At 39.9% G+C, this 24,315-nt stretch overlaps 1 protein-coding gene, 1 long non-coding RNA gene and 1 pseudogene across 3 annotated transcripts; all 3 read right to left on the minus strand.

The window, feature by feature from the left end:
- Positions 1-690: 690 nt before the first annotated feature.
- Positions 691-1,371, minus strand: LOC148096451 (E3 SUMO-protein ligase ZBED1-like; annotated as a pseudogene).
- A 3,646-nt stretch (positions 1,372-5,017) lies between these two features.
- On the minus strand, positions 5,018-6,012 carry LOC148096452 (uncharacterized). 2 transcript variants are annotated; one of them, XR_015717183.1, is made up of 4 exons: positions 5,715-6,012; positions 5,597-5,635; positions 5,395-5,488; positions 5,018-5,058 (listed from the first exon to the last, which is right to left on the minus strand). It is a non-coding gene; the product is annotated as an uncharacterized LOC148096452 (long non-coding RNA). The 2 variants fall into 2 exon arrangements; XR_015717182.1 differs by having other exon boundaries at positions 5,024-5,488.
- Positions 6,013-15,866: 9,854 nt separating this feature from the next.
- Positions 15,867-19,621, minus strand: LOC102792355 (OX-2 membrane glycoprotein-like). Its single transcript, XM_087835624.1, has 6 exons — positions 19,502-19,621; positions 17,770-18,108; positions 17,379-17,681; positions 17,261-17,299; positions 17,060-17,153; positions 15,867-16,723 (listed from the first exon to the last, which is right to left on the minus strand). Exons 1-5 carry the CDS (start codon positions 19,563-19,565, stop codon positions 17,071-17,073), a joined length of 828 nt encoding a protein of 275 aa, XP_087691750.1. The 5' UTR covers positions 19,566-19,621; the 3' UTR covers positions 15,867-16,723; positions 17,060-17,070.
- Between the last annotated feature and the right edge of the window lie 4,694 nt (positions 19,622-24,315).

Genomic DNA, 24,315 nt, shown 5'->3' on the forward strand with positions numbered 1-24,315 from the left:
AGCAGATTTGTATAATCTCAAACTGAGTGCTTGTCTAAGGTCTACAAGTCAATAAATCAAGCAACAGAAAGAGAGAAAGGGGAAAGAAACACATCGGACTGTATAAAACATGCCTAATCTAAAAACCTAAAAACTAGGGGTGGGCCTCGATTAAAAATGAATCTAATTAAATTTCCGGCTATGTCATTAATTAATCTTGATTAATCACATTTAAACGTACAAGAAAATTTACCAAAAAGTGTGAATGTTTTTGTAATTTAAAAGGGTTTTAGAGGGCGACAGAATGAAATAATAGATATGCACATGGATATTGTGAACTCCAGCTCTTTTAATTTATGGGAGGAAAAAAACATTTCAACTACATTTCAATGCAAAACAGAGAAAAAATAATATCCCTGGCCAAAATTGCACAGACTTAAAAATAAAGTGCTATTTTAAGTACTTTAAGTACATGTTCAAAATGGTATTGTCTTTAAATAATAATAATACAAAATTCAACATGAAGTGCAGTTTTTCTTCTTAAAAAAATAAGGCAGAAACATAAAAGGTTATTTGAACAGCGTCACCTTTAAACTCAGAGTAACCTTAGCCAAAATTATTTTGTATGTTAGGCTAAAAGAGTCTGCTCATCAAACATTTTTTGTGCAAAAAATAAAAAACCTATTGGACTCAAAATAAATACCTCCATGCTTATTTATGGTACATCTTTTTGAGCCAGTTACTTAGACAAACTAGCCTCTTCACATTTTCAGAGCTCAAGGCAGCTCTCTTTTTTGTTACTATCTGACCTGCAAGCAAGGACAGTCTCTCACATGGGACAGAAGTGGCAGGACTAATTAAATACTTACAAGTAAGGACAGACAGCTGTGGGTGGGTCCCTGCTTGACTGGACCACCACAGCAGTGGGCAGTCTGTCTCGCTGATGGTGGATTCTGCTTTGTACAAACTCAGGGCCCTTTTACACAGGGCTTCCTCATGTGAACCAGAGTCTGAAGACAATGAAGAGAGGAGGAGGCTGTTTGTCTTTGCTGGCTCCTTTGAGGTGGCATCTTCACACTGTTCCTGCAGCAGGGCCTCAAGGCTGGTCCAAACCTCTTCTCGCTCTCGACTTGCAAGACACTTTAAATCCTTAAAGTGTGGGTCAAGCACAGTAGCTATCGTGAGCCATTGATGGTTGAGTGCAGCTACACCTTGGGATAGGTCCTTTGTGAAGGCAGTCTTAAATTTCACCATGTAGTTTCAGTCATCATCAGAGACCTCCATGGTGTGATGCAGGTGGCAGAAAGCAGGTAAAAACCAAACCTCAAAGTTTTTTTGACAATCCCCCAAAAACAGAAAGGATGCATCATTTTCTCCTGGGTGTAGATGCATGAAAGTCATGAAAAGTCTTCACTAAACTTTGTACGCACTGTTCTTGAGTTAATGCATCACTCAGCATCTGCTCTGTGATTTTACGTACACTATCACTTCGTGGCTGATTTATTGTCACTTCCAGTCACTTCCACGTTGTTATAATATAGCTAACAGTTGATTTTGGAATATTTAATAGTGAGGAAATTTCATGACTGGACTTGTTGCACAGGTGGAATCCTATCACAGTACCACGCTGGAGTTTTCCAGGCTTCTTTCACAAATGTTTGTAGAAAAGTGTAAATGCCTGTGTGCTTGATTTTATAAACCTGTGGACATGGAATGATTGGACACCTGAATTTAACAACTCTGAAGGGTGAGTGAATTATTTCCACTTGTGTGTGATGTGTTCTGTAGTGCTCATTGTGTCTGCTGTTGGTCCTGAGTGTGAACACACAAATGATTTCCTGCAATATTTGTTCTCTGTGGTGCACTGGTTCAAGGTTTTTTTCACACACACAATAAGTCTCATTTGTCATTATTAATCATATTTACGGTGCACTGTGCAGCTGGTAACTGCGTAGGTCATCCTACGGCTCTAGTGCCACCTAGTGGAAAAAAGTGCAAACAAAGGCAGTGGTTGGTGTGGCTCACCAAGGAAACCTTCCCAACAAATCTGAGTGGATACATTCACGAATCAAGAATTCCTTCTTAATGTCCACAACAAAAATTGAACTAGAGCTGAATTTAAAACAGTCTCGTGGATTATTAGTTCTTGATTGATTTTTCAGAGAATAGGGAGAGTGAACATCATTTATATTTGAGAAAATAAAATAAAACACAAAACAGTAATAATGATTTAAATGTGTTTAACTGAAGGTGAAAATGGTAAAAATGTTCTGGAACTTGGAATTACATATATACATATATTACATATATATGGAATTTAGCAACCATTAAACATTGTCCTCACTTCTGAAAATTAAAAAAACAAAAAACAAAATTAAACTAACTAACAAATGACCTTTCATAATTATATATATAAAAAAGTGTCATTAATTAACAATTAAAGCACAAAACTAAGCAAACTCGCCTGTGCTGTCAAATCAGTGGTAAGAAACCTTGTGTTTTGGTGGTTTACGTGTGAATCTTAAAATTTTGCATAAAAAAACATTTTTGATAAACAGTCTGAAGAGTAAAAAACAATAACACGTTATACCACCAATACCTTTAAACTGGCATGGTTTTACATTAGTAGACTGGCATATATAAGAAGAGTAAGAAAATACATATGCACTTTAGGACTCGGGGTAAAGGGATCAATAAAAATTAAAAATGTATAATTTACAGTTTGTTTATTTAAAGTCTCACACGCAACCCGTCAACATGGGGAGGGGGGAGGGGGGCCATGCTGCTTCCAATATATATATATAGCTGGAGCTATCGGGAGTGGAACACCACATGTCCCAGTGGATACTGGACTACCTCACAGCATGCCCACAGTATGTGAGGACACAGGGCTGTGTCTCTAATACTCACATACTACACATCACTATATCCACTTAGACACACAGAGGGAGACACAGGGATCAGCTACACAGAGGGAAAATTACTAAACAAGGAACACAAGAAACTAGACCGTATAGAATAACTAAAGACTAACACTGAGGACTTAATACAGAATTCATAATGACAAAAACATAGAAAACTCAAAACACAGGGTCAAAAAAACCCCAGGACCCTGACAACAACATGGGTTTACCACTCATCTGTACTTTAATTTTAATAATTCAATTCAATTTAATTCAATTTTATTTATATAGCGCCAAATCACAACAAAAGTCGCCTCAAGGCGCTTCATAGATACAGAGAAAAACCCAACAATCATATGACCCCCTATGAGCAGCACTTTGGCGACAGTGGGAAGGAAAAACTCCCTTTTAACAGGAAGAAACCTCCGGCAGAACCAGGCTCAGGGAGGGGCGGCCATCTGCTGTGATTGGTTGGGGTGAGAGAAGGAAGACAGGATAAAGACATGCTGTGGAAGAGAGACAGAGATTAATAACAGATATGATTCAATACAGAGAGGTCTATTAACACATAGTGAGTGAGAAAGGTGACTGGAAAGGAAAAACTCAATGCATCATGGGAATCCCCCGGCAGCCTACATCTATTGCAGCATAACTAAGGGAGGATTCAGGGTCGCCTGGTCCAGCCCTAACTATATGCTTTAGCAAAAAGGAAAGTTTGAAGCCTAATCTTGAAAGTAGAGATAGTGTCTGTCTCCTGAATCCAAACTGGAAGCTGGTTCCACAGAAGAGGGGCCTGAAAACTGAAGGCTCTCCCTCCCATTCTCCTTTTAAATACTCTAGGAACAACAAGTAGGCCTGCAGAGCGCGAGCGAAGTGCTCTAATAGGGTGATATGGTACTACAAGGTCATTAAGATAAGATGGGGCCTGATTATTTAAGACCTTGTATGTGAGGAGCAGGATTTTGAATTCAATTCTGGATTTAACAGGAAGCCAATGAAGGAAATCACTTTTTGGCACAACACTGGGATTTCTTTTTCTTTTTTAATTTTTGGGAGGAGGCCCCAGGTCATGCTGGAGAGATTACATTTAATGAAATACAACTGCATCTCTTGGCTGACCTGGTCTGGGCTTGTCCGCCACCTTCACTTCAGATAGTGGACGAAATTGTTTTTTTCATGTGTGTTCAGTATATGTAAAACAAACAGTTTTACGTGCAGCTGTGCATGTGCCGCCAATCAAAAGCTTCCATCTGATCATCTGTTTGATGAAAACATTTTTTGTAGAAATCTGAAATAAACCAAGACAAAAACAAGCAGGTTGACTTTGTGAAATTTATTTACCTTTGAAAATGTGTCAGTCAGCAGTACAGTGAGAATAACAGCAGCCTGCATGTGTTTAGACTGACAAACTGTAAGCCTGAAAATTGCTGTCTTTATGTGTGGAAAGTTAACTCATATCAACAGATAGTTTACCTGCAAAACTACATGGAGACAATAAGGAGTGTTTTGCATTAAGTCCAGTTTGACACAGAGAAGAAGCAAAAGCGTCAAATGTTTCTTTACACTTTCTGATGAGCAGTGCAATGTTAGCAGATAAAAAAAACATTAAAACATTATTAAAACAATACTTGACTAGCACTAGGATGGTCTTACATTACTAAGGTGATAAATATTCCTGGTCTGAGTAGCTGAACACAAATGTATGTGTTGTTTTTTTAACAATACACGTAGTAATAAATTGAGCATAACATGTTCACAGTGAACAAACAGAGACCTTCAGCTGCCATTTTCTGCAATTTCAGGTGGAAAAGTGTTGTTATTTACAAAAGCACAGTGCAGTTTTCATTGTAGTTGTCTCTGGTAGTATCAATTTAATCAATGAAATCAATTTAATCAAAGTTATTGATGAGAAAGGTTCATGTTAGCCACTCATGCTCATTTTCACAGTTCGCATTTCAAGTAACTTAATGTTTAAATATCTGACAAAACACCAAAACATGACTTTTTATAAACAGCACCATTTCAAAGATATACAAAAAATAAATAAACAGCACAAAGTACTGAGATAAAAAAAAAAGTAACATTCTGGCATAATGAATGACACTCCTCAGGAGGTGTCTGCCTTCTGCCGCTGAGTGTCTGAGTGTCCCTTCATTTGACTGAAAATGGTCCAGTTCTAAAAATAAAAACAAAAACATTTTAGCATCACTGTGTTAATATTGCTGAATAAAAATATTTTTGAACAAAGAACAATAGCTTAGACAAACCAAAGACGGGGTTTGATGAATTAGAAAGAAAGTAGAAAAGTAAAAGGTAAGTTGGAAAGAATTGAAATGTGACAATATCCTGAAGAGTGAAAAAGAAACCAGCAACTTTCCGAGTGCAGTCTGGCAAGATGAAGAGAGACTTACTCCTGAGTGTTTCTTGTTTCAGTTATAATTCACCACGAGCTCTCTGTGTGACAGACAACAGTTGAATATGTAAAGATGCTGTAATATCAGCAGACGAGTACCTGCTTTGAGATCACTTTTTATACCTAACAAAGATGAGTGCAGGAACACAGAGCACCAACACCACAGATGACAGAATGACTGAGATCCTGATTCCTTTGAGAAAAACAGGAGATAGAAGGTCACAATAATGTGAACAACTATCAAATGACAAAAAAAAATTGAACATAAAAACTGGCTTTAAAACCACAAATGTTAACACACCTAAACTTCTCTGATTAGATCCTGACTTCTTATCCAAACCTGGAAAAAGAAACACAAACATCAGAATCACAGAGTAATCATTAATTTATAAATCAGTGATGTTGAAACAATTTCTCACCATCATCATCATCATCATCAGGAATCGTCTCAATCACCTCCCTCTGAGGAGCAGAGAGCACTCGTGCTGCACATCCCACCTGTGTGCTGTGTTTACGTGAACCTGAGAGCACAGCTGTAGTGGTGACAGTGAATGTAGCGTTGGTGTTGGACACACTGACAGTGTTGTACTGTGAGAAGCTGAGGTCTTGCTGTGAGACACTGAGTGTTACAGTGGGAGCAGGTCGACCAGTGGCTGAACAGGAAACAACCCACTCTTCAGTAGAGTTTGACTCTCTGACATCAACAACAGGTTCATGCAGCTCTGTGAAGGATCAGGAGATATCATCAACATGTTCTTACAAACACGCCAGCTGCTAACACATTTATGTTAAAATGGTAAAAGTTCTTACCGTAAACTTCGAGGCAGGTTCTACTAATGAAGGAGCCTTCAGGATAAGTGTTAAACAAACACCTATAGCAGCCTTCATCCTGCTCCGTCACATTCCTGATGACTATGGAGCAGTTCTGTAGTCCAGTGTATTTAAACTCAACTTTATCTTTAAAGCCATCATTCACTCTCGGACCAAACTGCTTGCTGTAGGTGGCAACATTTGTCTCCACGTCATGTAAGCTTTTCTGCCATGTGACCTGAACGACGTCTTTAGTCTCCAAGAGCTGACAGCTGAATTCAGCATCTTCTCCCACTGCTGCCAGCACAGTCTGCTGTGTTTGGATCACTGCTGTTAGAGCTGTAGGAGATACAGATCAAGGCACTTTAAATATTCAGTTCAAGTTCAAGTCCAACCCTTACTCACACATAATGTAACACATGTAACACACACTTATACTTTCATTCTCACACTTACATGCTGCCCAAGTAGTTCTGATGCTAAATAAACGAAATTATCAAAGAAAATGTGTTTTGTATAAACTGAGTGTGTACCAGTCTGGAAAACATCTGGACCTATGAAGAACAACGCAGCTAAAAGAAGAAAAATAATTCAAGAGTCATCATCAGATGATGAAGAGTGCTTCTGCCTTGTCTGTGTGGAGCCATTTTCAAACAGTCGTCCAAAAGAGACCTGGGTAAAATGCGTAAAATGCAACAAATGGGCCCATGATGCTTGCACCTCAGGCCAGGCAATTTATGTGTGCCAGAATTGTGACTCTGAAGTTGAGTCTGATTAATCAGAAATAGGGCATCTGTTTTGTTCAGAGGATAAACATGTTAAGTAAAGCAAGTTATTTGCAGCATTCCATTCAGTTATGATGGATTTATGTGCAAGCCAGAGAACATTTGAGTTTAAAGTTCAAACTAAAGTTTTCTTTCTACTTAATGTTTTGATTAAAATGTGTATTGGATTGAAATAATTGTTTTTTTCCAAATTCTCTTGGCATAATTGTTCAAATTTCCAGTTTTGGTTTGAATTTAACAATTAAAATCAATAATCACAATTAAGTATTTGTGTTCTTATTTTAAGATAATCTAGTGTCACAACTTACCTGCCGATGGGGCAAATTGTCACAAGTGCACATTCTCCATTCAACAGTCTACAACTCCGTAATGAGATAAGATATGAAAATGTAATGAATACATTATATGTGCCCGAGACTTCCTTCTTTCATTTGGTGAAACATTTATTACGTTGTGATGTATGGTGCTCAGTAAAAGTTAGTCAGTGTGAAAAGTGTGACAACTTACCCCGCTCTCCCCTACTTATAAAATTCTAGTTTCTAAGGTATGAAATACGTAGTAGTCCATTCCTCTTTTTACATTCCAATATACTGTACGTTTGTCTTGCAACTACCACCACACGGCAGACAAGACAAAACTGAACTGAACTGGTCTGCACAGGGCACACACGTCAGGCACACACGCGCGCGCGCACACACACGCACACACAGAGACACACGTGTGAAATTCTTACAACTGCGATGTTTCTTAAGACACAACAGTCAATGTATGTAATAAACCTATTTGCGCACAGTTGACCACTTATCTTTTATCTTTTTCTCTCCTCGCAGTTCAACACGCATTTCAAAGCAAGACCAGATTAACGCGTTTCCTCCAAAATCAGAAAACCTGTCACAGCAGCTTCACCCACCACTCTTGACGGGTTGTGTGCTTGTAACAAATTAAAGGACGTGATCTGTCGTTGTGTAAAAACGTCTAACTCGCATGCTGCCACACACCTATGTGTGTAATATTAATGTACACGTTTTACTCACCTTTGTGAAAGAGTCCACAAGTAAAAACGGCAATAACGTAGTTTACAGTTCCAAACTGTGACATCTTGACTCCATACATCCCTCCAAAGATTGAAACAAGCGCAAGACGCTGATACTGATGCCTAAAGTATTCTTCACGACAGCACACAAGCCAACAGCAAACCAGAAAAATGATATGTGCGGGAGAATATTACAATATCTTAATTCAGTACAATCCTAGTCAACACGCATCGCCTAATTACCGCTGTTAACTGCGCGTGTAACCCGGTTTCCCCCCTCCTCTCACTCTCTTTATATTGCACAATCCTCGCTCTTCACCAGACGAAGTGTTTTCCTGTCTCCTCTGCTCAACCCGTTACACTGTACTCGATGAATGAGTAAATGAACGCTTTGTTTTCTTTCTTCAAAGGTAATATAAATGACACATGAAATGAAATTCCGTACATAGAAATCACAATCACAACGTGTGTTGGTGGTAGAAACTAGAATCAGCAAACTGATGTGCTGCCAAGTATCTGTGTACAGCTGTGCAATGTTTCAATCAAACACTTCTCCGGGCACAGTTTATTCTCATAAATAGATTTACTGTAGCAGGTGAGAGAGAAAAAAATCATAAAAATGAAAAAGATAGCAGGAGGAAAAATCTGATGCTTCCTAAGAAAAAATATCACATTAACTTCTAAACTGAGAGAATTTGAGAACCAGTATATCGATGTGAAAAGCCTCGCTTCTGCCACATTTTGGTTGGGTGTATTATGAATGTGTGGATGCATTTATCAGATAAGAATATTGTTTCTCCGTGACTCCAGGTCAAAACTTCTTACCTTTAGACTTGGAGGCAGCTTTGGAAAAACTAACCGACTTTATCTCTCTGCCACCTTCTCGGTGACTGTTGAGCAGTTCTGCAGTGCACAATTTTTAAACTCTTTTGTAAAGTCCGGATTCGCTTGTTGACCAAAGAACTTGTTGGCAGTCATCTTTCTTTTCTGTTAAGATTTTCTGCCATGTGACTTGAGGAACATGTTAAGAATGCATGAGCTCAGGTTTTCTGCTATTGCCAGTCTGCTGTGTTTGTATCACAGATGGTAGATTTGCACAGAGAAAATGGCAGGACGGTTACTGGTGCAGGGCTTAAGCCGTGTCCCACACAGAATGATTAACATTGACAGGACTGAAATGAAACTCAGCACACCACATCACACGCTTCTTAAACTGAAGGTAACGAATCCTTTTACAACCAAATCAAACTGACACAGAAAACAAATTATTTGTCTTACTTTTGGAACAAAAAACGCCATCAAAGAAAATATAAATATGACTGTACGCTCTGCCATTGGCCCGCCAAAATTCAAAAAACATGGCTTTCAAATCAGTAGGTGTTCCGCTCAGTCAGGCTACTCACTGAGTGCGTGCGTGCGTCAAAACAGCAAATAAAATAGGGCCTCCTCCATTAATAAAAGTGACATGACATATCACAAATTTCACTTAAATAGCTAACGAGTCATCGATTTCATAGGTATTTGCTTTTTACAACACATTTATTTCCCCCTCCTCTTCAGTGTGTAATGGAACAGCCTCACAACTATAGTTTCATTCTGAGTGTACTGAGATTAGTCCAAGCCGACACTGTGTGCTTTTCTTGTTTAAGTCCTAGATGACAAAATACGCATGAAAGTCATGAAGTCTTCAGTGAACTCTCTGCACATTGTTCTTGAGTTAGTCTGAAGACCACATGAAGCTTGGAGGTTTTCAGTGACTCTGCAAAAGTTGTGACATATGCGCACTATGAGCCTCAAGATCCGCTCTGTGATTTTACGTACCTGTATTTCATGACTGCACTTGTTGCAGGTGGAATCCTATCACAGTGCCACGCTGGAGTTCTCCAGGCTTCTTTCACAAATGTTTGTAGAACAGTGCAAATGTCTGGGTGCTTGATTTTATAAACCTGTGGACATGGAATGATTGGACACCTGAATTTAACAACTCTGAAGGGTGAGTGAATTATTTCCACTTGTGTGTGATGTGTTCTGTAGTGCTCATTGTGTCTGCTGTTGGTCCTGAGTGTGAACACGCAAATGATTTCCTGCAATATTTGTTCTCTGTGGTGCACTAGTTCAAGGTTTTTTTCACACACACAATAAGTCTCATTTGTCATTATTTATCATATTTACCGTGCACTGTGCAGCTGGTAACTGCAACACAGAGCTTTTTTTTCGAGCACAGGGAGCTGATTAGTGAAGCGAAAGCAAGGTAAGATGTTGTAGGAGGTCATCCTACGGCTCTAGTGCCACCTAGTGGAAAAAAGTGCAAACAAAGGCAGTGGTTGGTGTGGCTCACCAAGGAAATCTTCCCAACAAATCTGAGTGGATACATTCACGAATCAAGAATTCCTTCTTAATGTCCACAACAAAAATTGAACTAGAGCTGAATTTAAAACAGTCTCGTGGATTATTAGTTCTTGATTGATTTTTCAGAGAATAGGGAGAGTGAACATCATTTATATTTGAGAAAATAAAATAAAACACAAAACAGTAATAATGATTTAAATGTGTTTAACTGAAGGTGAAAATGGTAAAAATGTTCTGGAACTTGGAATTACATATATACATATATTACATATATATGGAATTTGCAACCATTAAACATTGTCCTCACTTCTGAAAATTAAAAAAACAAAAAACAAAATTAAACTAACTAACAAATGACCTGTCGTATTTATATATATATAAATAAAGTGTCATTAATTAACAATTAAAGCACAAAACTAAGCAAACTCGCCTGTGCTGTCAAATCAGTGGTAAGAAACCTTGTGTTTTGGTGGTTTGCGTGTGTTTCCTCACACTGACTGAAACAGCAGCTCACGTGACTTTATCATTGTAGGAGTCCCCTCCCTCTTTTGATCTGTCTTTTAATCTCACATCAGAATAAATACTTTCTAGTTTATTTATTCACTCATACATTATTCTGCAGGTGTGGATGATATTTCTCTCTGGGAATCTGAACAAATGTTGCTCAGCTGCGAGGACTGTGTCAAGTTCCCCCCTTGAACTCAAAGATGTCCAATTCAAGAAATACACACCAAGATGGGAGGATACACGAGGAGGTAATATCATATATGCAAAATGCCCCCAAAGCTGTTTTTCAGCGAGTGTTTTATAGAGCAGCTGATGCAGCAGGATTTTAAATTATGTGTAACAAGGAAGAGTATACCCAAGAGCATACTGGCAGGACTTCCAAAATAAGACAGTTTTTCTACCTTAAATTTAAAAACTAATCACTTGTTTTTGAAAATTTGTGTTGTGGAAGTCTGAAATACATCAAAGAGGTTGTCTTTGTAAAATCTATTTACCTTTGCAAAAGGGTCACACAACACTACAGTGGGTATGACAGCAGTCTGCATGTTTTTAGACTGTAAGCATGCAAAATTTATAGAGACAAATAATCTGCCACCGTCACAGAACACAGTGTTTTTCCTTTTTTGTGTGAAAGGTAACTCATACATCAACATACCAAAAAGGGTATGAAGGCAGAACAAGAAAATATGGAGCCTTTCTTTCAGAGAGGTCAATTTGAGAAGTAGCAGAATGTTAAAATTTTGCATAATTTTTTTTTTTTGATAAAGAGTCTGAAGAGTAAAAAACAATAACACGTTATACCACCAATACCTTTAAACTGGCATGGTTTTACTGGCATGGATTAGCATATATTCCTGGATTGAGTAACGATGATTTATTGAGCTGTAAATATCTCAGCACAAGTAGCGGCTTTTGATAAGGGCGACGTGGGGGGTTGCCCGGGGCATCTCCAAAAAAAGTTGCTCGTACTCATGCTGCCCCGATATCAGCCAGCGCATTTTGGAGATGGCATAGGCACCGATCGGTTTTCTATCGCCCGTTTGCTGGGAGTAAGGGCGCCCTCGGTTTGCGAGGTGCGCCTGCTGCTTGCGGCACAGGGAGGAGAGGGCGGGGCGGCGGGGATTCTCAGGGTGGCTAGAGCAGCATCTAATAACCAGCTCGCAAAATAAACCAAAATAAAGACAAAACAACAAAAACGAAAACACCAGACATTATGATACAGACTTATAATTTGTACTGATGTATTTTGAATAAAGTGAGCGCGAGAGCCCTCCGCGCGCCTGCTTGCTGCTGAAGTCAAAGTAAACTTTATTGTCATCTCCGCCACATACAGTCCAGTATATAGAGACGAGACAACGAGGCTCCAGTTACAGCAGTGCAAGTAAACAAACAATAAATAGAAGAGTAAGAAAATAAATATGCACTTTAGGACTCGGGGTAAAGGGATCAATAAAAATTGAAAATTTATAATTTACAGTTTGTTTATTTAAAGTCTCACACACAACCCGTCAACATGGGGAGGGGGGGGGGGGGGGGAGGGGCATGCTGCTTCCAATATATATATAGCTGGAGCTATCGGGAGTGGACCACCACATGTCCCAGTGGATACTGGACTACCTCACAGAACGCCCACAGTATGTGAGGACACAGGGCTGTGTCTCTGACACGCTGGTCTGCAGTATGGGGGCCCCACAGGGAACTGTGCTGGCACCGTTCCTCTTCACCCTCTACACTGCAGACTTCTCCATCAACTCCCCACGCTGCCACCTACAGAAGTTCTCTGACGACTCTGTCATAGTCTCATCACAGGTGAGGACGACTCAGAGTACAGACAGTGGACTGGTGCCCCCAGAACCACGTGCTGATCAACGCCGGGAAAACCAAGGAGTTGGTGGTGGACTTCCGGAGACGCAGGCCCACCACACTGACACCGGTGAACATCCAGTGAGTGGACATTGAGATAGTGGACTCTTATACGTACCTGGGTGTTCACCTGAATAATAAGCTGGACTAGAGCCACAACACTGATGCTCTTTACAGGAAGGGTCAGAGCAGACTCTACCTGCTGAGGTCATTTGGAGTACAGGGAGCACTTTTAAAGACCTTCTATGACTCTGTGGTGGCATCCGTCATTTTTTACAGTGTTGTATGTTGGAGCAGCAGTTTATCAGCAGCTGAGAGGAAGAGGTTGGATAAACTCATCAGGAAGGCCAGCTCTGTTCTGGGATGCACTCTGGACCCAGTGCAGGTGGTGGGAGACAGAAGGACTCTGGCCAAAATAACTTCTCTGATGGACAGAGTCTCCCAGCCCATGCATGTAAATGTTGCTGAACTGCAGAGCTGCTTCAGTGACAGACTGCTGTGTCCTCGATGCATGAAGGAGCGTTTCTGCAGGTCCTTCCTCCCTGCAGCTGTCAGACTGTACAATCAGAACTGCTCCCAACAAACATAGATGTTTACATCAGCGCTGTATCTTGCACTAATCAACCGAACAACTACTACTGTTATAACTTGCACATTACTTTTCTCAGTTTATACACTAACTTATTGGAAGTTGCATGTCTACTTTTTATTGCACGGGTACAATACACAATCTGCACTTTTTAAATTATTCTAAATATTCTTAACTATTTAAACATCTTTCAGTATCCTGCTCTGTTCGCACACTACATCTGTCACAGCTGCGATGGCAGATCTGTGAAGGTGAAGTGAGGACCCAAGTGCACGCAGAGGTTGGTATGAGGAGAGAGTTTATTTAAGTGGAAGTGGCGAGGACAGGAACTAAAAAAATAACTAAACTGGGAAAATCTAAACACATGAAACTGAAGCCATGTAGAGGAACACAGGGAGACTCGTGGAGACATCACAGATGAACCAGCAACCAGCAGGAGAAAACACAGGGCTTATATATTCACAGAGGCAATCGGGGAAGGGGAGACACAGCTCGGAGAAATCAGAACTAACGAGACAAGGAAGCCAAGTAGAATACACTAACATGAGACGCAGACCTTCAAAGTAAAACAGGAAGTACACAGAGACACCCTAGAGCAGTGGTTCTTAACCTTGTTGGGGGTACCGAACCCCACCAGTTTCATATGCGCATTCACTGAACCCCTCTTTACTGAAAAATACAATATGATTTTTTTCAAATTCAAGACATAGATCTGTTTTTTACTGGTGCACAAAATGAGCCGTGCATGTCACGGCGGAGGCTCTGCCGAACCCCTGAGACCGACTCACCGAACCCCTAGGGTTCGATCGAACCCAGGTTAAGAACCACTGCCCTAGAGGGAGAAAGAGAACATGGAGGAGCACATGAGGGGATGAGGAAACACAGAACACAAGGAGTGGGAACAAAGCACAATACTCACATCACTATATCCACTTAGACACACAGAGGGAGACACAGGGGTCAGAGGGAAAATTACTAAACAAGGAACACAAGAAACTAGACCCTATAGAATAACTAAAGACTAACACTGAGGACTTAATACAGAATTCATAATGACAAAAACATAAAAAACTCAAAACACGGGGTCAAAAAAAACCCAGGACCCTGACAACAACATGGGTTTACCACTCATCTGTACTTTAATTTTAATAACTGTACAGTAACTTTGGTAACTATTGTCCATGATGTAAATATGTAAAACTTGTGTTTCTGCTCTGTGTCCTGTTCTGTTTGAATATGTGCTTTTTTTTGGCTGCTGTTGCAACCAAATTTCCCTTTGTGGGGCAATTAAAGGATTATTCTATATTCTTCTTCTAAATTTTATGACCAGGTGGTCATTTTGAGCAATAGCAGGTTAAAATATGCAACACTGAGTGAGTCACATTTAGAGATAAATTACAACTAAACAGGCGCAATATGGAACAGTTATTATTCTATAGAGTAGTTATACTTGAAGTCACAGCAACAATACTGTAGTACAACCCAATATCCGTCAATCGGCAACAAAAGTACGAAAGGAAAAAAATGATCTATTTAACAGAACACTTCACAGATCAAAGATGCTTTTAATTCAATTTAATTCAATTTTATTTATATAGCGCCAAATCACAACAAATGTCGCCTCAAGGCGCTTCATAGATACAGAGAAAAACCCAACAATCATATGACCCCCTATGAGCAGCACTTTGGCGACAGTGGGAAGGAAAAACTCCCTTTTAACAGGAAGAAACCTCCAGCAGAACCAGGCTCAGGGAGGGGCGGGGCCATCTGCTGTGATTGGTTGGAGTGAGAGAAGGAAGACAGGATAAAGACATGCTGTGGAAGAGAGACAGAGATTAATAACAGATATGATTCAATGCAGAGAGGTCTGTTAATACATAGTGAGTGAGAAAGGTGACTGGAAAGGAAAAACTCAATGCATCATGGGAATCCCCTGGCAGCCTACATCTATTGCAGCATAACTAAGGGAGGATTCAGGGTCACCTGGTCCAGCCCTAACTATATGCTTTAGCAAAAAGGAAAGTTTGAAGCCTAATCTTGAAAGTAGAGATAGTGTCTGTCTCCTGAATCCAAACTGGAAGCTGGTTCCACAGAAGAGGGGCCTGAAAACTGAAGGCTCTCCCTCCCATTCTACTTTTAAATACTCTAGGAACAACAAGTAGGCCTGCAGAGCGCGAGCGAAGTGCTCTAATAGGGTGATATGGTACTACAAGGTCATTAAGATAAGATGGGGCCTGATTATTTAAGACATTGCATGTGAGGAGCAGGATTTTGAATTCAATTCTAGATTTAACAGGAAGCCAATGAAGGAAATCACTTTTTGGCACAACACTGGGATTTCTTTTTCTTTTTTAATTTTCGGGAGGAGGCCCCAGGTCACGCTGGAGAGATTACATTTAATGAAATACAACTGCATCTCTTGGCTGACCTGGTCTGGGCTTGTCTGCCACCTTCACTTCAGATAGTGGACGAAATTGTTTTTTTTATGTGTGTTCAGTATATGTAAAACAAACAATTTTACGTGCAGCTGTGCATGTGCCGCCAATCAAAAGCATCCATCTGATCATCTGTTTGATGAAAACATTTTTTGTAGAAATCTGAAATAAACCAAGACAAAAACAAGCAGGTTGACTTTGTGAAATTTATTTACCTTTGAAAATGTGTCAGTCAGCAGTACAGTGAGAATAACAGCAGCCTGCATGTGTTTAGACTGACAAACTGTAAGCCTGAAAATTGCTGTCTTTATGTGTGGAAAGTTAACTCATATCAACAGATAGTTTACCTGCAAAACTACATGGAGACAATAAGGAGTGTTTTGCATTAAGTCCAGTTTGACACAGAGAAGAAGCAAAAGCGTCAAATGTTTCTTTACACTTTCTGATGAGCAGTGCAATGTTAGCAGATAAAAAAAACATTAAAACATTATTAAAACAATACTTGACTAGCACTAGGATGGTCTTACATCACTAAGGTGATAAATATTCCTGGTCTGAGTAACTGAACACAAATGTATGTGTTGTTTTTTTAACAATACACGTAGTAATAAATTGAGCATAACATGTTCACAGTGAACAAACAGAGACCTTCAGCTGCCATTTTCTGCAATTTCAGGTGGAAAAGTGTTGTTATTTACAAAAGCACAGTGCAGTTTTCATTGTAGTTGTCTCTGGTAGTATCAATTGAATCAATGAAATCAATTTAATCAAAGTTATTGATGAGAAAGGTTCATGTTAGCCACTCATGCTCATTTTCACAGTTCGCATTTCAAGTAACTTAATGTTTAAATATCTGACAAAACACCAAAATATGACTTTATGACTTTATAAACAGCACCATTTCAAAGATATACAAAAAATAAATAAACAGCACAAAGTACTGAGATAAAAAAAAAAGTAACATTCTGGCATAATGAACTGACACTCCTCAGGAGGTGTCTGCCTTCTGCCGCTGAGTGTCTGAGTGTCCCTTCATTTGACTGAAAATGGTCCAGTTCTAAAAATAAAAACAAAAACATTTTAGCATCACTGTGTTAATATTGCTGAATAAAAATATTTTTGAACAAAGAACAATAGCTTAGACAAACCAAAGACGGGGTTTGATGAGTTAGAAAGAAAGTAGAAAAGTAAAAGGTAAGTTGGAAAGAATTGAAATGTGACAAAATCCTGAAGAGTGAAAAAGAAACCAGCAACTTTCCGAGTGCAGTCTGGCAGGATGAAGAGAGACTTACTCCTGAGTGTTTCTTGTTTCAGTTATAATTCACCACGAACTCTCGGTGTGACAGACAACAGTTAAATATGTAAAGATGCTGTAATATCAGCAGACGAGTACCTGCTTTGAGATCACTTTTTATAACTGACAAAGATGAGTGCAGGAACACAGAGCACCAACACCACAGACGACAGAATGACTGAGATCCTGATTCCTTTGAGAAAAACAGGAGATCGAAGGACACAATAATGTGAACAACTATCAAATGACAAAAAAAATTGAACATAAAAACTGGCTTTAAAACCACAAATGTTAACACACCTAAACTTCTCTGATTAGATCCTGACTTCTTATCCAAACCTGGAAAAAGAAACACAAACATTAGAATCACAGAGTAATCATTAATTTATAAATCAGTGATGTTGAAACAATTTCTCACCATCATCATCATCATCATCAGGAATCGTCTCCATCACCTCTCTGTGAGGAGCAGAGAGCACTCGTGCTGCACATCCCACCTGTGTGCTGTGTTTACGTGAACCTGAGAGCACAGCTGTAGTGGTGACAGTGAATGTAGCGTTGGTGTTGGACACACTGACAGTGTTGTACTGTGAGAAGCTGAGGTCTTGTTGTGAGACACTGAGTGTTACAGTGGGAGCAGGTCGACCAGTGGCTGAACAGGAAACAACCCACTCTTCAGTAGAGTTTGACTCTCTGACATCAACAACAGGTTCATGCAGCTCTGTGAAGGATCAGGAGATATCATCACATCAATCCACTATATTATTTTTAGTCTCCTGTTGTTGGTTAAAGAAGGTTAAAGTTCTCACCATAGACTTGGAGGCAGGGTGTACCTGTGAAGGAGCCTTCAGGATAAGTGTTAAACAGACAGTGATAGCAGCCTTCATCCTGCTCCATCACATTCCTGATGACTATGGAGCAGTTTTGTAGTCCAGTATATGTAAAGTTAAATTTATCTTTAAAGCCATCATTCACTCTCTGACCAAAGTACTTGCTGTAGGTGGCGACATTTGTCTCCACATCAGGAGAGATTTTCTGCCATGTGACCTGAAGGACGTCTTTAGTCTCCAAGAGCTGACAGCTGAATTCAGCATCTTCTCCCACTGCTGCCAGCACAGTCTGCTGTGTTTGGATCACTGCTGTTAGAGCTGTAGGAGATACAGATCAAGATGTGAGGCACTTTAAATATAATGTTCAAGTCCAACTTGCTGACACATGAGGCCCAGTGTTACTGGCTATCCCAGTTCCTGCAACACACACTTGCACCTTCAGCCTCACACTGACACTTTTTTTTTAGTTCTACTGCAACACCCCAAACACAACCATAGAGGTGCACACACACATGTGCAGATCACTATCCACCCTTTTTAGACACAAGGCAAGATTTTCAGGCTACGTAATACATTAGATGTAAGATTCATCCCGATGTCTCCATAGACAGACTTATAATTATGCCAAGGAATGTAAAAAAAACAAAAAAACCCCCAGGCTGTTTAGAAAAAACAGGCTGTTTTGAGCTTCATTGTTAGCGCCCAAGGTCAAATTTGACTTATCATATTACATAACATACAGTTAAAGTACATACAATAGTATGTAATGCTTAGAGGTCAGTTTAGTTTTGAAATTTTTACTGTTTTTAATTTGTATTGTGTCTTTTACCTGTATTGCTATGTATCGCTTTTATTTATTTATTTTTTATCTTTTTAGTTTCAAATAGTTGTACAGCACTTTGTTTGAAAGCGCTTTATAAATAAAGTTATTATTATTATTATTATTATTTAGAGGTCATACATCAAAGATCAAGGTCAAACTTTTTTTTCAGTTTGCAGTTTAGGAAAATCTCCAAATTTTAAAGCTAAACCAATAAATGACTCACTGGAGGACATATGCACTTTCTCTGTTTGAGTTCTTTAAAAAAACATTTGTTAAAACAACATTATCAATTCACAATGACTATTATAAAAACTCATATATTACACTTGAATTCAGCATTAACAATTCTCACATTACCATGTTTGATAAATAATAAATTGTGTGGATTATGGCATGAACCTGTGCAAACATTTTCAGACAAATGTCACTCAGGGCATCATTAGCCATCAAGTCTACACTTCTTTAGATTGTAAGCTGACATAATATCACAACTTCCACGTTGTCCCTTTTGCCCTTCTTGTTCTTCTACTTTTTCTTCTTCTTTGCCGGTCGACACTAACAATAAGCTGCATGACCTTATTACTTTTTCAAACTATGACATTCACATATTGAAAATTGATTCAGAGTGAGATTAATTCATCCCCCCCCCCCCCCCCCCACACACACACACACAAAAGAAAAAACAAGCTCCAACAGCCCCGTGACCGTCACTAATCCCTCCTAAATACTCAGAGAAACCACAGAAAATATACTTTGACACTGTCGGTGGTTGTACTTGTCACAACATAATCTAAATTCTCAGGTCACCTTAGTGACCTCTACTCTATAAAAATAAAAGTCAATTCTATAAAAGGGTCTAACTCACATACTGTCACAGTTTTTTCTCACCTTTGTCAAAGGCTCCAGAAATGAAAACAGCAAGAAAATAATATAAAACTCCAAAGGAGGACATTTCATTGACTCGCCATTCATTTAAACTCCAGGTTCCTGCTTCTGTAGTTCCTTGAGTTTGGTCCAATCAAATGCGTACAGCTCGCGTGGAGTCAAGTTGCTCAACATTTCACGTCACTTCCAGCTCTGAAAGTCGGAGCAGCTCCGCCCCCATCTCTCAGTTCGCTGTCCAAACGGAGATGTGAACGCGCTTGAGGACAATCAATTACGCTTAAAGTGTTTCGTTCTGACAGAGTGGGCTTTCCACCCAATCAATGCTCCTGTTCAGTCTTTCAAGAGACTACCTGCATGTCTGTGGACAGGGATAGCGTTGGTCGAGTGCTGATTGATTGACAAGTGGACGGGAATAGAGTGAAAGCGGAGTTTACCAGGAGCGGCAGAAGCACAGAAATCTTAAATAATAACAAGACAGGATTAAAAGCACAGACAGCGGCTGCACTGAACACTTTCGATTTCTCTTCAGATCGTTTTCCAGGTCAAGAGCAGCACAATCCTACAGACTGTTTGTACACACGTGAAACCCCAATTACCATTCAAACATTTTAATTGTTTTTAAAAGATTTTTTCCCCTAAATATCTGCAGTTACAAGTCGTTCAGCTGTTCAACTGTCTGAGTTTTACACGCGACTCTTCTCCTACATCTGATCTGTGCAGAGATTCATTTGTAATCTAAAGCTCATTAACCCCGAGCTTCTCATGCTCAGTGTACATGTGTACCACCAGGTGGCGTAGGCTACTCAGTCTTCGTCACATTAGTTGGCTGGTAGCGATGGTTGCGCGATGCAGGGCAGGTTCAGTCACAGATCACAGTACATTCACCATGTGCTTGTTGTAGGGACGTGTTTATGTTTTTCAGTAGTTGTCATAGGTAGCTGGTATTGGCACTTTGTATAAAATGTTAACTGAACTGCTCAGCCTATGGTTCAACAGCAAACTCTCACATTAGTTGGCAGAGAGGAAACAAAAGTTTCACTGTGTAGGAGTCAGTGGGTTATCACATACAATAGCTGCAACAGCATGAAAGGCAATAATAATAATAACAATAATATAAACATGTGCAGCCTGGAGCTACAGCAGGACGTTACCTTCTTGTCAGTGGCGGTCCTAGACTGTTTGGCGCCCCGGGCGAACACTCCCTCTGGCGCGCTCCCCCCCCCCCCCCCCCCCCCCCCCCCCACACACACACACACACACATAAAACATATTAAGGATTATACATTAACATTAAACTGTTGTCGGAACCATACTGAATTTCGCCAGAGAAACACACACAGACACACATATATGAAGAGAGAGAGAGTAAACGGCTGAGTAAAATGCAAACGGCTACCAAACAGCCATCATAATTCCTCATACAATGAGAACAGAACAAATCAACAATTGGCAATGACTAATTAATATTAAAATCTGTAACATAATGTATTGTTTGGAGTTTAGTCTGTTACTGTTGCTATTTTTACCATTTCTTCTTGGAGCAGCTGTAACCCACATTATTTCCTTAGGCATTAATAAAGTATTCTGATTCTGATTGTTTCAGGATGACCTGCCATTATCTAATCACACATCTGATTACCTGCATCTTTTGCTCCTTTCTCTTCTTCTTTTCTCTTTTTTCTAACCTGAGCACCTGATGGCTTTGAACTTTTCTTGTCCATCTTGGTTTTAATTTTGCACTCCAGTATGAACACAAATCCCCCAACTCGAGGATCACCACAACATAACCTAACAGACCTACACCTTAGTTCACAGATTCACTTTGTCGTTTATTTCTGGGATTTCACACAACCCAGGATTCAAATCATGAATACATAATGGGCTTGGATTTACAACATTATGAATGAAATGTGCTCTATTTGGAAGCAGCTGTCCCCCTCCCCTTTCGACGGGCTGTGTGTAAGACTTTAAATCATCAAACTGTAAATTATAAATTTTAAATTGTTATTGATCCCTTTACCCCTGATCCTAAAGTGTATATTTATTTTCTTGCTCTTCTTATATTTGTTGTTTGTTTACTTTCACTGCTGTAACTGGAGCCTTGTCGTCTCGTCTCTCTATATACTGGACTGTAAGTAGCGGAGATGACAATAAAGTTTACTTTGACTTCAGCAGCGAGCAGGCGCACCGAGAGCTCTCGCGCTCACGTTTCGTGTAGGCCTACAGAATTTTGAATTTCAAATTATAAGTCTGTATCATGATGTCTGGTCTTTTCGTGTTTGTTGTTTTGTTTTTATTTTGTTTTATTTTGCGAGTTGGTTATTAAATGCTGCTCCAGCCAGCCAGAGAATCCCCCGCCGCCCCGCCCTCTCCTCCCTGTGTAGCAAGCAGCAGGCACGGGGAGGAGAGGGCGCCCTTACTCCCAGCAAATGGGCGATAGAAAACCGATCGGTGCCTGTGCCATTCTCAGTATGCGCTGGCTGATGTCGGGGCAGCATGAGTACGAGCAATTTTATTTTTTTTTGCCGATGTCGTGATGCAAAAACCACGATGCCGCCCCGGGCAACCGCCCGTGTCGCCCGTATCTAAAACCCCTACTGCTTCTTGTAGTTCCTTCTAGCTACGTTGGTACCTGACTGTAACACATATTCAGAGAGTCGAGGCAGACTAGAAAAATAGGGTTGATGGAAGAATGGTCAGTTTACTCGCTTTATTGTATCACACTGGAGCATTTATGAAATGTTAATAAGCAGAATCACCATCTGATGCTTCTGTCTCCTAAGCCCGGTCACCATAAATAAGGAGGCACGTCTCCCTGCAGCAGTCTGTTCTGAACGTAACCACAGTGGTTTGTTTTACATTTGTCATGTTACTGTCTCATTCAGTTCATTTTTACCTTGAAACTCTGCACACAATACGCCAGAGTGACAAAGTGAAAATGTTTGCTTGTAATTCTTGCAAATGTATTAAAAAGAAAACCAAAACTATAACACACACAACTATTCACAGATGTTGCCATGACACTGGATACACTCAGGTGTATCCTGTTGCCATATTAAACACACTGATTCTCTTTCAGCTGCCTCTCGTTGCTCTGAGTCATTGTGCTGTTTCTGGGGAGAAACACGTGCATGAAAGCGGCTCCATTACTGCAGTTTTTCTGTTCCTCTACAGCGCATGTGATTGTTTTTGATCTGCTAATTTGTGCTAATTGGGAGAATGCGCTTTTCATCATCACAGTGGACATGCTATTATCAGAAACAGCGTTACTTCTTTCACATTACTCTCTACTTCGCCGTGCTAAATATAACTTATTCCTTTTGTTTTGACAGAATAATCATCACATTATTTAAAGTTATTGCATTATACTGTTTACACAAACTCAAGTTTTCATTTATCAGAATATCTCCAAATAATAAATCCACATAATTCAAATGATTAGAAAATTAGTAAGACTGATCGGGAAACTATCGAACATGAGATTGAAATACATCACATATATACATGCAGGCGTATTAACATAGTTTGTTCTCACCTTTGTCAGAGACTCCAAGAAAAAAAAGGGCAATAACATAAAATGAAAGTCCAAGATGCGACATCGTGGCTTCACTTAGCGCTAAAACTTTAAACTGAAAGGAAATGCACGGCTGAGAAAGTAATGGGTTATTGTTCCTGCGAAACACCTCAGATCATTGAGTCACAGGATATCTATCTATCTATATATATATATATAGATATAGATATTTATTTATTTTAGCAAGTGCATTTAAAGTGGTTAAAAGAAACTGCCTGTCCATAAAGAAAAGAGAGTTTGGAAGTTTTTATATTTATTCTAAGATGTTATTATGTCTTTGCAGCTAAAGTGCAAGTAGTTCATGTGACCCTAAATTGTTGGCTAGTTTCAGCTTCAGAGTCATTGATGCGGATCAAAACGAACTGCGGCTAAACTGAAGCTGCTTTAAGAAAAGAAATTACTGGGCATGAGCTATGTTCATGTCAACATCTGAAACACAGGCAAAATCCATTAAGCTGACCAACAATCAATATATGGAAATTGAGACATTAATATATTAAAGATAAATCAGTAAAAAATCATGAATCTGTGTCGTCTACTGTTCTGTCCACGTTTGTATGTAGAGTGTGTGTGCGTGTGTCTGCTTCTCTCTCTCCCCCCAGTCCTCGGGGCTGTTGACGGAAACGCGCGTCGTGGGAGAGGCGTGTCCGGGCGACTGTCGTCATCGGGAGTCCCTCTTCGCTGTTGCCGTGGCCCACCTGCAGCTGATTACCTGACCAGCTGGTGGTAATCATCCCTCCCGGCTAGGAAGAGGTATTTAACCTGGACTCGCGGCAACAGTCGACGTGGGATTATTACTCCTGACCATAGCTGGACTGGCCATCGGGCATACCGGGCATTTGCCCGGTGGGCCGCTGGCGATTCTTTGTGTTTATGGGCGGATTGATTTTTTTTTTTTTTTTTTTTTGGAAGGGTATAAATAATGAAAGGTGTTGGATTGGCCAATTGGTCATGATCGACTCTGGGCTGGACCAATTACAGCCGAGGAGGTCGGATGCACCCGCCCTCTTGTTTAGCAATCTTATAGACGAACTAAAGAAAATGGAGAACAAAAAAAGGAAAAGAGGTGCAGAAAAAATTAGGGCCAAAAAGAAACAAGCCCTTCAGGAAGACGCTGCAAAATGTGTAAAAATAACTGAATTGTTTGGTGGTAGCTATGGCATCGCTTCCACAGATTTAGCAACATCAGCAAGTGGTGGAGGCCAGCAGGTGGATAAGGGAAAGGGGAGGCAAGAGGAGGAGA

Source organism: Neolamprologus brichardi, chromosome 23 (assembly GCF_056152115.1).
Source record: "Neolamprologus brichardi isolate AB-2024 chromosome 23, ASM5615211v1, whole genome shotgun sequence".
Classification (NCBI taxonomy): domain Eukaryota; kingdom Metazoa; phylum Chordata; class Actinopteri; order Cichliformes; family Cichlidae; genus Neolamprologus; species Neolamprologus brichardi.

Excerpts from the sequence above, each read along its gene's own strand:
- LOC102792355 (XM_087835624.1), bottom strand. The coding sequence starts at position 19,565 with ATGTCCTCCTTTGGAGTTTTATATTATTTTCTTGCTGTTTTCATTTCT. Across the intron at positions 18,109-19,501 it reads TTCTGGAGCCTTTGACAAAG|CTCTAACAGCAGTGATCCAA; the intron begins GTGAGAAAAAAC and ends TATCTCCTACAG. Across the intron at positions 17,682-17,769 it reads ACCCTGCCTCCAAGTCTATG|AGCTGCATGAACCTGTTGTT; the intron begins GTGAGAACTTTA and ends GATCCTTCACAG.